We start from the raw sequence: 18,022 nt of genomic DNA on the forward strand, positions 1-18,022 counted from the left end.
GCTAATCTAGGGAGCTGGGCTCTGAGGTGGTGAAGGTGAATCAGGCCTGCAGAAATCCACAGAGAGGCCAGGAAACCACCACCTGGTCAGGTCTCTGTCAATCTGCCCCTATTCCAGTTTAGGGGTTAAAGAGTAACACACCACCAGGGATAGTTTCCTTCTCTATGTGCTTTCTCAAACACTGAGAACAACACGAGCAAGGTTCTTGGCAATACTGAATGCCAATTCACCCCGCCCCATCCCATCCCCATTCTGCCTCACCCGCATCTCCCCCAACAGGCATGTGAATATCAGCAAACATGAAATGGGCTAAGTGGATGGCAGCCACAAAGCATGACGCTCCCCCCGCAGCCCCAGAGAAGCATTCCAAGGATATGTGGCAGCAAAGCCCAAAATCCAAATTCTCAGAATGAAAACTGAACTCTTCAGACAATTATTCAGATCCATAATTAGGTCCTCGTTCCAATAAAGCATGAATTTTTCTCTCTCCTCATTCACCCCACTGAGTCTATAGCCAATACTTCCTCCCACCGCTCCTCATGACAAACAGTGACAGGAGAAGACTATCAGAGAGACTGTCAGAACATTCCAGGGCACACAGACTTCTGGATGCCTATTAGGCATTGGGGGCAGGCCCTGCTTACACACAATTCCAGACATGGCAGGGACCCATGGGGATCCTCCCCACCATTGCAGAGCAGACAACTAACGAGGGAGGAAGGAGCTCTAGGCTGGGGAACTTCAAGAAGAGTCAATGTCAACACAGGGAAACATCAATGAGCCATAAATAGCCGAGTCCTCTCAGCATCAGTGACCCTGGATTGTTTCTGAGCTACAGGCAGGGAGCTGGCTGTCAGGCCCAGCAGGGGCATTTACTCACAAGAACATGGGGTTTATCTTTACATATTATTAATTAAACTGATAACATTCAAAAGGCTATTAAGGGAGTAAGATGTCAGTCCTCATAACAGTAATCAACAAAAGGCTTAGCCATGAGAAAGGTAACTCAACAATAATATGCAGGGGCTATTTGATGGCTTTAAGGCTTTTCTTTGTTTCTAATTCTTTATAGTTGGTATATGAACATTGATCTTTTGGCTTCTTATTCATTCAGGTCACACCTGGCTGCAGTCCCTGATGTGCTACCCTCAGGGTGCCTTTCTTTCAGAGCCCTCCCCTCCAAGGAGAGACACTGTAGAGTCCAAGGGTTCAAAAAGAACCAAGAAGCTACCCAGTCCACCTCCCACCAGTGTAGGAAACGTCTACAACAGGAGTCATCTGGTCTTCTCCTGGGCATCTCTGGTGAAAGCCGAGGAAACAAGACTTTTATCTACAGAAGAAGGAGCCCTGGTGGTGCAACTTTTAAGCACTTGGCTGCTATCCAAAAGGTTAATGGTTCAAACCCACCCAATGGCTCCATGGGAGAAAGACCTAGCGATCTAGTTCTGTAAAGAAAACCCTATGGGGAAGTTCTACTCTAGTCACATGGAATATCTATGAGCTGGAACCCACTCAATGGCACCCAACAACAACGGTCTATGGAAACAAGGACTGCAATTGCTACTCCTCCCTCTTCTGAAGAGTAGTGAATCCTCACCGCATTATTGACACCATTTGAAACTGGAGCGCTCATTCCTACTGGATTACTGAATAATTGCCCATTGAGTCAGGGTTCCCTCCATGCAGGATTAGATAAGGGAGCATTTCTCCTCAGGAAGGAGCCTTGAGGCGATTGCACTGTAGGGAGTTTGGGGCCATGAGTATTGTCTACCAACATGATTCTTTTTAGATGCTGAGCCTCAAGGTTTGGGAAGAAATTCTTCTCTGGGCTTCCAGAAGAGGAACATTATGGAAGAAGCTACATGAGATGTTAGTCAAGGGAAAAGAAAATATATCCTACCCATTAAAGTAAAAAGCAAGCACTGAATCTGACGCCAGATGTAGTGAAGTATAAGAAAAGCCAAAAGTGCTAGGCAGATTGCTAACTCCTGTGAGAAAACAAGAAGAAAGCTTCACTGATGTTATCACAAAAAATTTTTTTAACATCATTTAGATGGGCTTTTCATTTTGGTTTGGAGCACCTACTACATGCGCTTCATGGAATATTATACTACTGTTTTCAGAAAACAACTCCTCCTCGCTCAAGTTCTGCTAAATATGTAAGAATTCCAATAAACTCTCTAGAAATAATCAATGCCTACTCCAATCATTTACATAAAAACCACCTTAAAAATTTTCCTCACTTTGGAGATGGAAAGTGGTGATGGTTGTACAACACGGTAAATGTAATTGTCACTGAATTATACACTTAAAAAGGGTTAAAATGACAAATTTTTTGTTAGATATATTTTACCACAATAAAATTTTAAAGTTTTCCTCACACCAAAGATTTATTTTTGTTACTTTTCATCTATGAGAATAAATATCCGGCACAAAAGTATGTTATTTTTAACTTTCCCAACATCATTTCCTTTTATTACCTCATCAAATTGACGTTCACGTAAGAAGATATAGTCAAGCTACTAAGTAAGTCTATCGTTTTTGAAAAAATGTTGTTTGTTCTCATCACCTGATGACCCAGGAGCATGGAACTAGACAGTGTTTCTTTCAGGCACCACTCATACCACACACATAATTTAAGAATACTCATGGGTATGGGGTAACCATGAGCATTCTTCCTTCTGAAGAAATTGTAAAAGATTTTTTCTATGAAATCTTGGAGACGTGCAAACATCTAACCCAGGCTAGGGAGAAGATGTGGACTTGAAACATTCATTATAAAAAAATAAGTGGAAAAAAGCTATTGAATATCCTTTTAATGTATGGAGAAAAAGACGTGCTTTTCTGCTTCCAGGGGAACATGTTTAGGAAGCACCAGTTTCTTCAAGCCAAGGCTATCTGTGTCTAGCTGTGGCCAACCCCCTCCCCAGAATTCATGAATCAGAGGTTATTTTCCAGAGCAGATTTAAAACTCAATTCACACATGTTCCTTGGGGGTTGCTGGGAACTACACAAAAGCAGGTGATTAGTGCTTGGAAGCCCAAGGAGGATGCAGGAAAGGCTGAGCAAGGGCACGCGGCCATTCCAGAGGAGAACCAATGACACCCGCCAGTCACCGAAGACAAAGCAGCTTTCTGCCTCTTCCCTGGGAAGGCAGGTGTGAGGTCACTTGTCAGAGCGACATCAAATTTGTTTTTTGTTTTCCTTTCATATAATGCTTAAAAAACATGCCAACATTGAAGTCAGTTGTCTCTTTGTTTTTCCCAAGGCAATGATTTCTCTCTGTCCCTCTCGCTGTGGCCTATTCCCCAGGGCCCGGCAGCACGGGAAAGCATTAGACACAAGAGCATCAACACTAACCTGAGAAGTAGCTGCAGGTGAACTAGTTTCCTTACCACTCTCTGCTGCCCTCTCATTGGCTGCGGCTTCTGCCACGTCTGCCTTCTGTTCATTGGAATCCTCAGAACCTGAAGGCCCTACTTGTCCCAGACCTTCGTTCCCTGTGGTGGAAGGTGGGTTGGCGGCTTTCCGGGTTTGGCCTTTATACCAACTAGGGTAAAACAAGGGATCCGTGGTTTCCGTTGCTGCAGGGACTGGAGTTTCAGACTCTGTGGTCTGCTGAGAGCCACTGGGCACAACCTCCCCCTTAATCAGAACAGATAAATTCAAAAGTAAAAAAAAAAAAAAAAAAAGAAGAAGAAGAAGAAAAGAGCAGTTGATTTTAGTTCCCTTTGGGTTTGAAGACTGTGAGCTGTGTGAGCGCAGTGCCCAACTGCATGTTCTAGCTCATCCCACCCTCCTGAGCGCTAAGGGAAGGAATGTGAAGACAGAGCCCCTTTGTCCTGGAATGTGAATGTGCCCCCTCTTCTTTTCTGGGCTTGTCTTTCACTAAGCGCTACCCAGCGCAGGCTGAAACAGAAGTCTAAAATGAAAACTGCTTATAAAGTATTGGATGTGGAAGAAGGATCGAACTACTGACCAGAATTAATTTTGTTGTGTTAGATGTGGGCCGCCAAACTTCTTTTCCAAAACCAAAAATCTATTTTATTGGTCAAGTCCAACCCTTATTTAGTTACCACACCATTTTCAATTTCAGTGCAATTGGTACACCCAGAATCAAGATTCTCAGGACGGTAAATAGTATCTTGGTCTGGTTTCCTATGGAGACCGAGCATAGGATATGATTCCATCTCTGAGTACCCGCTCTGAGGTTTTGTTTCTATAGATAGTTTCAATCCACTTAGAAAGCAGGTGCAAAACCAGGGCCCCTCTTTGATGAGTGGGCACTCCCCACAAACTCAATAAATTGGGATCCTGTCTGCTAAAGGTGTAATGGAGCTGGCACAAAGGCTTGAGAACAGGACAGTGACATTTCAGAAACACATGGTCAGCCAATCAGGTGCAGCATTTGTGATGAGCTAATTTCCTAAGAAGTCTTTTAAACAATCTAACAACATGTAATCTCATCAAGTGGCAAATCGATACGAAAACAGAATTTGCTTGTTTGTCCGTGGAAGGGAAGATAAAGTTGTATTTCAGGGTAAGCAGCAGGGACATAAACTAGTGGGGTTTCTTTTACTACCTACAGAAAAATCAAAATTCTGAAAGTATAATCATTTTAGTGTTCATACTATATTATTTCTCATCCTATAGTCTGTATCTGTAGTCATTAAGCAAGAAAGAGCAGACCCCATCCTCCTGATATTGTCTATGAATTAATATGTGTTACACACACACACACAATTTCTAGACAAAGATGGCCTCAGATTTGAGGGCATTTTTGGTGGGAAAATCTTGTTAAACTACACCTTGTGAACCAGCTACGACAACAACGACCTGTTGCATCACTCAGAAGACTTTTCTTCCTTACGCTGTGATTGCCCTGAAGTCTTTTGTGTTCCACATGCAATGTCTGGCATATACTCATTTTTTTTCTTACATTAGAATAAATTGTTTAGGCTGTTCAGCAAAGAGGCACACCTGTGTGTCCTGGAGAAAGGAACTCATGAAGAGTTACCTGTGTCACTGGGGCCTCAGCAGCAGATGGCAGGTCTGGAGGTGGCTCTGCAGAGGAAACCAGAAGTGCCCCCGAGGCCACGTGGAGCTCGGAGGCCAGCAGTGAGGGTTGAGAGGCTTTCTCGGGACTTTCATCTTCTCCTGATGACTCCGTTTGAACATTTTCTACCTCTTCCAGTGCTACTACTTCTTCTCCTTCTCCTTCTTCTTCTTCTTCTTCATCTTCTTCTTCTGGTCAGGTAAGGAAAGCTATTTTTTAATCATTATAATTACCACCACAGCCATGAAAGCAATTAATGCCCAGTACTGACAGACCAGGTTAAAAACAAGTGTGTGAGGAAATCATTTCAAACAGAGGGTTGACAATGGCACAAGTAAGCCAGGCTGGGGCTTGGTGGCTCCAGTTCAGTGTGGACAGGACAAATGTGAAGGGGTGTCTAACCATCACCATCTTCTTGCTTCCCTGCCTAGGACAAAGTGCAGTCCTCACCACCATCCCAGAGCCTGTCCACATTTTTATCATAGTCTATTACCTGTGGAAACTCTGGAGGGCTGGGATTATCACCTGTTTAACTCTGCTGTATTCGACTGAAATGCACCTGTCTTCCCTATCTCAGAAAACACACAAAACCCTCACTCGCCTTGTTTTAATTTTTTACCCCCTTTGTTCAGTGAATACTAACTTTTGCCACAATTAATGCCCAGACTCTTTTCGTAACCCAATGAGCTTTAACTTCAGACAATATTAAGGACAGACAATATTAAGCATTTAAAAAAAAAAAAATTCATCCTGAAGATTTGCCTCTAAATGAAAGTCCATGGACACTGGTATAGCCTCATAGCATTATCAGTGGCCTAGCTGGGGATTTCACTCATCTAGATGGACTAGGATGAATCAAGGTGATCAAAGATTTGGTCAGTTCCAAAGTTATTTTCCTCTTTTCAATTATTTCATCAAGATCTATTTCCAGGAGTGGGAAATCTAGGCCAAAGTGTAGGGCTATGTTTAAGGCTCGGGGAGTACATCTGGGCACATAGACTCAGCTTTATTTCCGGGTTGTGACTTATTACTATTCTTGCCCTCTAAAGTTTGAGTAAGTGGATGTGCAATAATATCTAGCTCAGATGTCTTCTATATTTTATTTTTATCTCATTCTTAATCTTGCATCTGATGACATTCCATCATCATGGCTAACATTTTGTGTATGGTCGAGGTTAAAATATCATCATCACCATCAATTATTAAGTATTTGACTACCCAGAGTCAAATGCTCCCTAAAATGGCATTATAATACCAGTTGCAGTTGAGTCAGTTCTGACTCATAGCAACACTATAGGACAGAGAAGAACTACCCCATAGGGTTTCCAAGGAGCAGCTGGTGGATTTGAACTGCTGACGTTTTGGTTAGCAGCTGAGCTCTTAACCACTGCACCACCAGGGCTCCAGCATTATAATAGGCACCGTGATATGCAAAGCTGAATAAACTCTGTCAACAAGCTATGTGATACTGTAAGGAGACAGAGCTTCACTTTGGATTACTATCCTTGTAAAGTTGTCGACATTGATTCTGGAGGTGAATCTGAATCCCCTTTTCCTCCCACTGAACCCTTCTGTAGCTTTCACCCAACTGCAATTTTGGCCAAATGGTCAAAAGAGTAACAAACCTCTGTAAAAATCAATTTCTCGTATTATTTTTTCTTCTCTATTGAGGTTGACTGTGAAGTGGTTCATATTTTCATAACCATGTTCTATTTTCTCCATCTGAAATGCCTTCGATGCTTCAGAAATTCTGCAACAAAGACAAGTTGCTACTTGCTGTCACTGTTTGAAGTTTGATAGCCTTGGGTAAAAATGAAAAGCATACATTTTCCCACAAAATAAAAATTACTTACTTTTGTAACAGGGTTTTGGCATTCTGTGAAAGCAAACAAAAGATAGGCCTCCTTAAATTCTTTATATCAAAGATGGTGTTGAGACATAATTCTTTCCTTTGCTGACTTGGAATCTCCTAGCTTAGCTTCTAAATGTCATAAACAATTGCTGTTTTATAGTATAACCCTCTTATATTTAAGTAATGTTATGGTCTTTTAAATACATGTTTATTAAATCATTTAAACAGATAAAGATAGAACCACAGACTGGGCTTATATTTTGTCTGGTAAAATGAGTCAAACTGAGATAGACACAGAATAATGCAAGTACCCTGTAAGGAGACATTCTTACATCAGTTTGTGATAACAGTGAATTCTCCAGCACCCACCTTCTCAGTTTGTTTCCTCTGGTGCCAAAAAGAAACTTACCTGCAGAAACACTGCCATTTCAGGCTCATCCATGAACTGGATTCCTGACTCAACCAACTTTGATACGTTCTCCAAATGATCAGAATACTTTTTGATCAGAGCTCTGACATGTTCCAGTTTCTCCTCTTGGGTCCGGGTGATGACTTGTGTCATTTCATTCTTCCTTGCCTCCAGGATGCTGTACAGGTAATCAAACTTCTCACAAAGTTCCTGCTTCTGATATCGGCAGCATTCCTGTGATTTGAGTTAGCTAACGTTAGAAAGTTTTTAAGAGTCAACATTTGGAAGACTAGAAATTTTACTCATGTAGAATATTCTTTTCTTTTCCCTTAAGCTGACCCTTTAGGTATAGATACCACTGTCTTGACCCTTTGAAAAGCTATTTAGAAAATCCAAAAATCAATCAAATTGGCTAAATGGATCAGTGATTTTTCAATCCTTTATAAATGGAGAATTTCATAAAAATTAGGACAGATTTTGTTTTGTTATGTTTTGCATTTGTATGTGTGTGTGTGTGAAAGGAAAAAAAACATGCTACTTCCTGGTTTGTACCCTTTAGTCTCTCTACTCCATCTATACCACTACTGTACTCAGTCCAATCCTTTCCTATAGATTTGGTAGTTTCCCAGTGGCCTCTGCAACTGGGAGTGCCCCCTCCAAGCCAACTCACCCACTGAAGCCAGATTCATTTTCCTGGAGTACAGTTCTAATCATGTTCTTTCTCTGTTATGACTTGCCATTACCCAAAGAATTATGTTCAGATTTCATAACTGGATTTCAAGACCCTCCATGATCTTGTTCCAGCTTTCCTTCACAATATTCCACTATCTTTCACATACTCTATGTTCCAGCAAAACTAAACTACTCCTGTCTTTGCTCGTGCTTTCCCCTCTGTCTCGAACATTTTTCTCCCCCAACTCACAGCTGCAGACTCTAAGCAATACTAAAGACAGTGTTAAAATACCACCTCACGCATAAAGCTTTCCTTGAGCTCTATGGCTGAATGTAATCTTTCCTTCCTCTGAAATCCCATAATAGTTACCATTTATGGCATATACTTGCATCCACCAGGTCCTTTATTTATCCAATACTGTCAAAGAGAGGAAATACTGGATCTGGTCTTTGTTCCCTGGAGAGAAAGGCTATATTGGAAGTCAATGCATCTGTAGTGTGTGACTGAACCATCTCCAGTACCAGCCAGCTCCCTCTACTCTGAGTCCATAATTGAATCATAATTAACTTTCCAATTGGCCTTTTGGTTTATCAAGTTCCAGTAAGTTTGGCGTGTGTGTACGCCAGTCTCCTTGGACCTGACCATCTCTGGGACTGGGACCTCTACAGCTGAGGGCAGATCCTGTGCCACGATGGTCCAATCTAGTTCTCCTGCCCTGTGGGGGCTACTGAGAATCCAGCCAATTTATCTTTGACATCTCTGACCTCTGTATGACCCTTATCACATGTTCTTTCATTTTAGTAAACATTGGTCTCTCTTATATATTGCTTTCTTCCTTTATATGAGTCTCTTACATATATTCTTGACATATTCTCAAAATATATTCTTACGCGTATCTAAACTACATTCTCCTTGAGGGTAAAATCTGGGTCTGATTTGCCTTAATGCCTAGGACACACACCACTTTACATAGTAGGAATTCAGTAAATATTTAGTGATTTATTCCAAAAAATATTCAGTAGATATTCAATCTGTTGAACACATTTTTATAAATTTTAAGTTTCATTTTCCCCAATTTCTCTACTATTCTTAGATTAAGGGGAAAAAAGGGTTAACCTAAAACAAAGTGTTGATTTTGAAGATACTCCACAAATGCAAAGAAATACATCTCTGACTTCACTTGGAACACTGTCAGTTCTCATCACAGATTTTAACCAAATTAGAACACATGAAGGAGATACAATAGTTCAAACAATTTTAACAATAAATACCAGTTACTGCTGTCATCCACCCATTCATTCATTTATTTGACAAAAAATTCTTAAGCATGTCATTTGTGTCAAGCACTATGCAAGATTCTGGGGATCTAACAATGAATTAAACATAGTTCCTGTTCTCAAGGAGCTCACATGTTTCACTGAATGAGAAAGACTATTGGCAAACAATGTAATACTACATAGTAAGTTGAATAATAGGAAAATGTTCGAGATTTACACCAGGTTTCATAAAAGCATAGAGGTGGGGACATAATCCAACCCTTTGCGTGAGTGGGGGACGTTTGAGCGGAGCAATGAGTGGTGGCTCAGGAAAAGCTTCTTTGAAGAAGTGATGCATGAGTTAGGCCTTAAAGGATGAGGAGAAGTAGAAGAGTTGGGGGAAGGAGAATGAAAATGCAGGAGTCTAGGCAGTTGTCAATGTTATCATACAAGGACCCACATAGAATGTCAAGACAGTAGAAACTGGTAGGCTTGCCAAATTTCCATTTGTTTCCAGCAATTTAGCTTGATATTTGGACTATTACAACAAGGCCTAGAAAATGAAGCCTGTAGTAGCTTCCCAATCAAACTTTCTCTCATTGTATTACCTACTGTTCTAGCTTCCAGATGACCATGTACCCACTGCATTCCTGAAATATGCCTCTGTGATGTTTCGAAAGCTCTCCTGCTTACAGCCACCACTCTTCTGTCAGTTTGTCGTATTGCAGTGGCTTGTGTGTTGCTGTGATGCTGGAAGCTATGCCACTGATATTTCAAATACCAGTAGGGCCACGCATGGTGGACAGGTTTCAGCAGAGCTTCCAGACTAAGAAAGACTAGGAAGAAGGATGTGGCAATCTACTTCTAAAAAAAATTGGCCAGTGAAAACTTTATGAATAGCAGCAGAACACTCTCTGTTACAGTGCTGGAAGATGACCCCTTAGGTTGGAAGGCACTCAAAATACACTGCGGAAGAGCTGCCTCCTCAAAGTAGAGTCGACCTTAATGACGTGGAAGGAGCAAAGCTTTCGGGCCTTCATTTGCTAATGTGGCATGACTCAAAATGAGAAGAAAGAGCTGCAAACATCCATTAATAATTGGAACGTGGAATGTACAAAGTATGAATCTAGGAAAATTAGAAATTGTCCAAAATGAAATGGAACACTTGAAAACTGATATCCTAGGCATTAGAGAGCTGACATGGACTGGTATTAGCCATTATGAGTCATACAATCATATGGTCTACTATGCTGGGAATGACAAATTGAATAGGAATGGTGTCAAATTCACTGTCAAAAAGAACATTTCAAGATCTGTGCTGAAGTACAACACTGTCAGTGATACTATAATATCCATATTCCTACAAGAAAGACCAGTTGATACAATTATTATTCAAATTTATGCACCAACCACTAATGCCAAAGATGAAGAAACTGAAGCTTTTTACCAGCTTCTACAGTATTAAATTATTCAATCATACAATCAAGATGCACTGCTAATTACTGGTGATTGGAATGCAAAAGTTGGAAACAAAGTAGAAGGATCAGAAGTCGGAAAATATGCCCTTGGTGATAGAAACAACGCCAGAGATCACTTGACAGAATTTTGGCAGGCCAATGAACTATTCATTGGAAACAGCTTTCTTCAACAACATAAATGACGACTATGCACGTGGACTTCGCTAGATGGAATACACAGGAATCAAATTGATTACATCTGTGGAAAGAGATGATGGAGAAGCTCAATATCATCAACTAGAATAAGGCCAGGGGCTGACTGCAGAATAGACCATCAACTGCTCACATACAAATTCAAGTTGAAGCTGAAGAAAATTAAAACAAATCCACGAGAGCCAAAGTACGACTTTAAATATATTCCACCTGAATTTAAAGACCATCTTAAGAATAGATTTGATGCATTGAACACTAGTGACCGAAGACCAGGTAAGTTGTGGTAGGACATCATACATGAAGAAAGCAAAAGGTCATTAAAAAGACAGGAAAGAAAGAAAAGACCAAAATGGATGCCAGAAGAGACTTTGAAACTTTCTCTTGAATATCAAGTAGCTAAAGCAAACAGAAGAAATAATGAAGTAAAAGAGCTGAACAGAAGACTTCAAAGGGCAGCTCAAGAAGACAAAGTAAAGCATTATAATGAAATGTGCAATGACCTGAAGTTAGAAAACCAAAGGGGAAGAATATAGTTGGTATTTCTCAAGCTGAAAGAACTGAAGACAAAATTCAAGCCTCAAGTTGTAATACTGAAGGATTTTATGGGCAAAATATTGAATGACGCAGGAAGCATCAAAAGAAGATGGAAGGAATACACAAAGTCATTATACCAAAAAGAAGTGGTCGATGTTTAACCATTTCAGGAGGTAGCATATGATCAGGAACCGATGGTACTGAAGGAAGAGGTCCAAACTGCATTGAAGGCATTGGCAAAAAACAAGGCTTCAGGAATTGATGGAATACCAATTAAGATGTTTCAACAAACGGATGAAGCCCTGGAAGCGCTCACTCGTCTATGCCAAGAAATTTGGAAGACAGCTACCTAGCCAACAGACTCGAAGAGATCCACATTTGTGCCCATTCCAAAGAAAAGTGATCCAACCAAATGCGGAAATTATAGAACAATATCATTAATATTACACACAAGTAAAATTTTGCTGCCGATAATTCAAAAACTGTCGCAGCAGTACATCGATAGGGAACTGCCAGAAATTCAGGCAGGATTTAGAAGAGGACACGGAAGCAAGGATATCGTTGCTGATGTCAGATGGATATTGGTTGAAAGCCGAGAATACCAGAAAGATGTTTACCTGTGCTTTATTGACTACGAAAAGGCATTTGACTGTCTGGATCATAACAAATTATGGATAACATTGCAAAGAATGGGAATTCCAGAACACTTAATTGTGTTCATGCGGAACTTGTACATAGACCAAGAGGCAGTCACTGGGACAGAACAAGGGGATACTGCATGGTTTAAAGTCAGGAAACTTGTGTGTCAGGGTTGTATCCTTTCACCATTTGCTGAGCAAATAATCCAAGAAGCTGGACTATATGAAGAAGAATGAGGCATCAGGATTGGAGGAAGATGCACTAACAACCTTTGATATACAGATGACAGAATCTTGCTGCTGAAAGTGAGGAGGACTTTAAGTATTTACTGACGAAGATCAAAGACTAGAGCCTTCAGTATGAATTGCACCTCAACATAAAGAAAACAAAAATCTCACAACTGGACCAATAAGCAACATCATGATAAACGAAGAAAAGATTGAAGTTGTTAAGGATTTCATTTTACCTGGGTCTACAATCAATGCCCATGGAAGCAGCAGTCAAGAAATCAAATGATGTATTACATTGGACAAATCTGCTGCAAAAGACCTCTTTAAAGTGTTGAAAAGCAAAGATGTCACTATGAGGACTAAGGTGTGCCTGACCCAAGCCATGGTATTTTCAATCGCCTCATATGCATGAGAAAGCTGGACAATGAATAAGGAGACCAAAGAAGAGTTGATGCCTTTAAATTATGGTATTGGCGAAGAATATTGAATATTACATGGGCAACCAGAAGAACAAACCAATCTGTCTTGGAAGAAGTACAGCCAGAATGCTCCTTAGAAGCCAGGATTGAGATTTCATCTTAATGTACTTTGGACATGGTATCAGGAAGGATCAGTCCCTGGAGAAGGACATCATGCTTGGTAAAGTAGAGGGTCGGTGAAAAATAGGAAGACCCTCAAAAAAATGGATTGACACAGTGGGCTGAAACATACCAACAATTTCAACAATGGGTTCAAACACAGCAAGGATTGTGAAGATAGCATAGGATGGGGCAGTGTTTTATCCGATTGTACATAGGGTCACTATGAGTCGGAACCAACTGGACAGCACCTAACAACAACAACTGCTTACTAAGAATATACAATTGCTTTGAACTTATTTTTCTAAAATGAATTGTGCACTTCAAACATTTATGATGAGTATTATATAAAATTTGATACTGGCTGAATGATTCTGTTTCATAAAATTATTTCCTCTATATGATTTAATATGTATGGGAACATTCAAGTTTTTGAGAGCCAAATGATTGGTAATGAGACTGATGTGAAGTCATATGTCTTGGTTAATGTAGTCTCTCAAGTAAAATAAAAATTAGATCATTTTTATTTCAGACATGTAAATTTTACTTTCTGGTTTAAATGTCTATTTACTTGCATGCTTAGATTATTTTCTGTTTCAAATATTATCTAATTTCTATTTTTCTTTTTTAATGATTTATACTATATTGAATGGTAATAAAATTACTACCATTTTAATAGTTCCTGGGTGGTGCAAAGGGGAGAGTTGCACAGTGGTTAAGTGTTTGGCTGCTAACCAAAATGTTGGCAGTTTGAATCTACCAGCCACTCCCTGGAAACCTGTGGGGCAGTTCTACTCTGTCCTATAGGGATACTATGAGTCGGAATCGACTCGACGGCAAAGGGTATTTTTGGGGTGGTGCAAATGGTTAAATTGTTTGGCTGCTAGTCAAAGGTTTGAGGTTCAAGTCTTCCTAGAGGCACCTTGTAACAAAAACTTGGTGATCTATTTCCGAAAATTCAGCCACTGAAAACTCTGTGGAGCACAGTTCTACTCTGACACACGTGGGGTTGCCATGAGTTGGAATCGACTTGACAGCAACTGGTTTTATCATTTGCTTATACAGTTTAGGAAATGCTTCCCCATGCATGGTATATGCTTTATTATTATTACTATTCTCATATGGAGCCCTGGTGGCACAGTGGTTAAGAGCTACAGCTGCTAACCAAAAGGTTGGCAGTTGGAATCCACCAGCCCCTCCTGGGAAACCCTATGGGGCAGTTCTACTCTGCCCTATAGGATTGCTATGAGTCAGAATTGACTCGATGGCAACGGGTTTGGTTTTGTTTTTGGTTTGTCCTTATATAAGTACACACTTTGTAAATATTACTTAGAATATTATTGGCATATACCATACTAGTTGCCATCAAATCAATTCCGACTCATGATGATCTCATATGTTTCAGAGTAGAGCTGTGCTCCATAGGGTTTCCAATGGCTGTTGTTTCAAAAGTATATTACCAAGCCTTCCTTCTGAGGCACCCCTGGGTGGACTCAAACCTCCAACCTTTCAGTTAGCAGCTGAGTGCATTAACCACCTGCATTACCCCGGTACTCTTTCCTGGCACATAACCAAAAAACCCATTGCCGTTGAGTTGATTCTAACTCATAGCAAGCCTATAGGACAGAGTAGAATTGCCCCATAGGGTTTCCAAAGCTGTAAATCTTTATGGAAGCAGACTGTCACATCTTTCTTCTACAGAGCTGCTGGTGTGTTCAAACCACTGACCTTTTGGTTAGCAGCCAAGTGCTCCGCCACTGAGTCACCAGGGTTCCCACCTGACACGTAGTAGGCACTATATCAGTGCTTATTAAACTTAGGTTCAATCTTCCTTAATTTGTATTTGTCAGTTGTGGAATTTTGAAGCTGAAAGGAATCTTAGAAGTAACCTCCTCCAAAGCAATCATTTCATTCATGTGGAAACTGAAGCTCAGCAGTTGTCGTTCTCTCAAGACCACCCTGCCCGTTAGTGGTAGCACCTGGCTAGAGCCAAGATCTTTGAGCTTCTAGGACCCATCCTTGCTGCTCCCATCACATCTAGCTGTCCTCATATTTTAAAATGCCTTGAAAAACATTTTTATATGAACTGCTTGTGAATGGAATATATGCCTTTTAACAAACCTACTATGATGAAAGTAGGCTTTTAAAGGCAAAACATCTCAAAATGCTTCAGAATTATATTCATTTGTTCACTCCTTCAACAAAATTCACTAAGTGCTTACTATGTGACAGGCACTATAGGATCTAAACCCATGCTGTTATTTTCCAGTGTTAAGGAGAATGGTGAAAATTAACATATTTTCTAACAGAAAAAAAATCCACTTTTTTTTCTCCTGTTTACTGTGCCTTCAATATAATTTTATGCAAGATATGGTAAAGTTAGACAAATCTGTTTCTGAAACAGGAAAAATCATGCTTCTTCACTGGAATTATGAAATTGGTACTTCTAAGCTTTTAGAAATTAATTTAAGATATTCAGGTTGACCTGATGTCCGATTCAAATGTGAAAAATGAGATTGAAATTCTTGGTTGAAAAACTCCACCCAGAGTTTTTTCTTTCTCTCTCAGGTAGAAGCAGCCCATTAGAGGCTAACTTGGGTGCCCTTTGGTCCTCCTTGGATACAAGACCTTCAAAGTGCTGTGAAAGTCAGTGAGTGACGAGCACTTCAGTTTAGTAATTCTCTCCATCATAAATGCACCAGGGTTGGCCTCCAAGCATATTCTTATGTAAAGCCTCCAATTGCGACATGACCTTCCTCCTGGTTCTGCCAGGACAGATATTTATTGGCATCTTGGAAGAACCAAACTAAATTGGTCTACAATACATTAATGAAAATAAAATCCCTCCCATATATAGGGAGAACCTGGTAAAAATCAATATACGCAAAGGAGTGATTTTATAAAGGGGAGACTACTATGTTTGTATTGAAATGGTAAGATGTAGAATATCTGTTTCTATGCAATGTCAACAGATATGGATGAAAAGAAAAAAATCAAGCAGTCAGTTGAATGTTTCCTTAGACGTGAATGGTAATCTTTAATACTTATCTAAAAACAACTTGTTTATAAGTTCAAAGAGCCTTCATAGAAGTGCTAAAATTGGCAGACTCCAATCTTTAGCTACTTTTACATTTTAGTGGCAGTGAGATAAAACAACATATGCTACTGCAAAGGGGAAGCTTTCATGGGGGGAAAAAGCCAACAGTAGATGATCTGATACTAAAAGTGTAGCTACACCGCAAAAATGCCACCATACCAACACTTTCGATCGCGAGCTTTAGACACTGACTTTTCTCCCAGGAACTCATTACTCTCTGAAATGATCTTGCTATTCATTTGTTTTACTGCCTGATTTCTCTACTAAAAGAAGAACTTCCTGAGAGCAGGACATTTTCTGTTTAGTTCCCCACTATTTCTCAGCTTTATGTGGACAGAATATGGCACATAATACACACACAAGAAATAAAGTTTGAATGATTGAATGAATGAATGAAATATGACATGAATCTAGAAATATTCAGCCCTGTAGTCAAAAGTTTCTATTTTGTTCTGGTCCAAATAATTAGGTATTTGAGAGGATACTCCACAGCTCTGCTTCATTCAGTGTCTAAAAGAAGACAGTAAAAAATAGTTCCACAACCTTATACCCATTGCCGTCAAGTCGATTTTGACTCATAGTGACCCTATAGGACAGAGGAGAACTGCCCCACAGGGTCTCCAAGGAGCAGCTGGTGGATTTGAACCGCCAACCTTTTGGTCAGCAGCCTTAGCTCTTAACCACTGTCCCACCAGGGCTTCTACAACCTTAGGAAAGCCATTTAACCTCAGGACATTTTTTATTTTTATTTTTATTTTTAAATTGTAAGAAAATAGATCAGATTAGATGATGGTGAAGATTCTTCTAGGAGTCCCTGGGTGGTGCAAATGGTTAACATGCTTAGCTGCTAACCAAAAGGCTGGGGGTTTGAGTCCACCCAAAGGTACCTCTGAAGAAAGGTCTGGTGATCTACTTCCAAAAATTCAGCCATTGGAAACCCTATGGAGCACAGGTCTACTCTGACACACATGGGGTCACCCTGAGTCAGAATCGACTTGACTGCAACTGGTTGGTTAAAGTCCTTCTGACTCTACAGTTCCAAGAGTCTATGACTTCAGGTAAATGTGGAGCTATCTCAGAGTCTTCAGGCTTTATATAAAAGGCCTCTTTCCATTCCCAGCGAGTTTCAGAGTGGTCGTCTACATCACTAAGACATACATCACATGTCCTTGCCCTGGAATGTCAGTCCTAGTTTGGAAGTGTGGTATGTATGGCCAAGATAGGAAAAACCTAAGACAATTGTGGCTACTGCTCTTACCATGTAAGGAAGATGGTTCTGTGGTGACCAAAATAGAGCTGAAGATAAGCACTTAGCCCACCATTTGTTACTGAGCAACTGTGGCTCTACACGGCCCATTCATATCTACACCACATTCCTCCAACATTAATCAAGATACACTTGTTGGGAGCTGAAAGTCTGAGTCTAAAAGTACCCCCTCAGCTTCACTTGAAATATAGTAGTTCAAAATTCCTTTCATACATCAATTGGATTTTCTTTTCCCAGAAATTAAAAAACAAAAAACAAAAAACAAGAAACAAACAAACAAAAAACCAAGAGTAGGTTAATAATTCTGAAGAAAGAACTACGTTAAAGCAGGAAGTTCCTCCCAAGGAAACCAGGTCCAACCCTTATTTGAAAAGCCCCAGTTCCAGCCACTTGGGGTCCCCTGAGTGCAGACCAGGATGAGAACCCAGGTCTTTGCCAGGCTGCAGTCAGCTCCTATGTGCTAGAAAAGGGAAGACAGACTAGAAAAACACCGTCCCTCCAGGCAGACACAGCCCTGAGGCACACCAGCCAGAGTTCAGTCCCCTCCAGGCGGAAGCCGAAGCCTTTGTGCACCACACAAGGAACAGCTCCATTCAAGGACCACAGTCTCCCAGGCCCATTCTCTTTTCCACCATACCGTGTTGCCCCTCACTTCACGTTAGAAGGATGATTATGGCATAATTGTGTGAAATTTCTAATGCTTACTCCTGGGGCTCTTGGCATTCGGATTATTTATTTATTTTTTTTATTATTTAACCTCC

General features: G+C 40.5%; 1 protein-coding gene across 7 annotated transcripts in view; it reads right to left on the reverse strand.

Moving 5' to 3' along the window:
• Positions 1-18,022, reverse strand: part of TRIM55 (tripartite motif containing 55) — a 77,119-nt gene that overhangs the window by 29,073 nt on the left and 30,024 nt on the right. Inside the window, exons 5-11 of one of the 7 annotated variants that reach the window (XM_004372554.2) lie at positions 7,318-7,551; positions 6,910-6,932; positions 6,682-6,806; positions 5,459-5,470; positions 5,018-5,247; positions 3,361-3,645; positions 1,901-1,988 (exon numbers count right to left, since the gene is read on the reverse strand). The exons of 1 other annotated variant lie outside the window; for it this stretch is intronic. In XM_004372554.2, coding sequence (XP_004372611.1) covers positions 1,901-1,988; positions 3,361-3,645; positions 5,018-5,247; positions 5,459-5,470; positions 6,682-6,806; positions 6,910-6,932; positions 7,318-7,551 — 997 coding nt within the window. Of the gene's footprint in view, positions 1-1,900; positions 1,989-3,360; positions 3,646-4,942; positions 5,248-5,458; positions 5,471-6,681; positions 6,807-6,909; positions 6,933-7,317; positions 7,552-18,022 lie in introns of those variants that run through there. 5 more of the 7 variants (XM_004372552.2, XM_004372555.3, XM_004372553.1 and 2 more) reach the window with 5 other exon arrangements.

The sequence above is a fragment of the Trichechus manatus genome, unplaced genomic scaffold (genome assembly GCF_000243295.1).
Source record: "Trichechus manatus latirostris isolate Lorelei unplaced genomic scaffold, TriManLat1.0 scaffold00018, whole genome shotgun sequence".
NCBI lineage: Eukaryota > Metazoa > Chordata > Mammalia > Sirenia > Trichechidae > Trichechus > Trichechus manatus.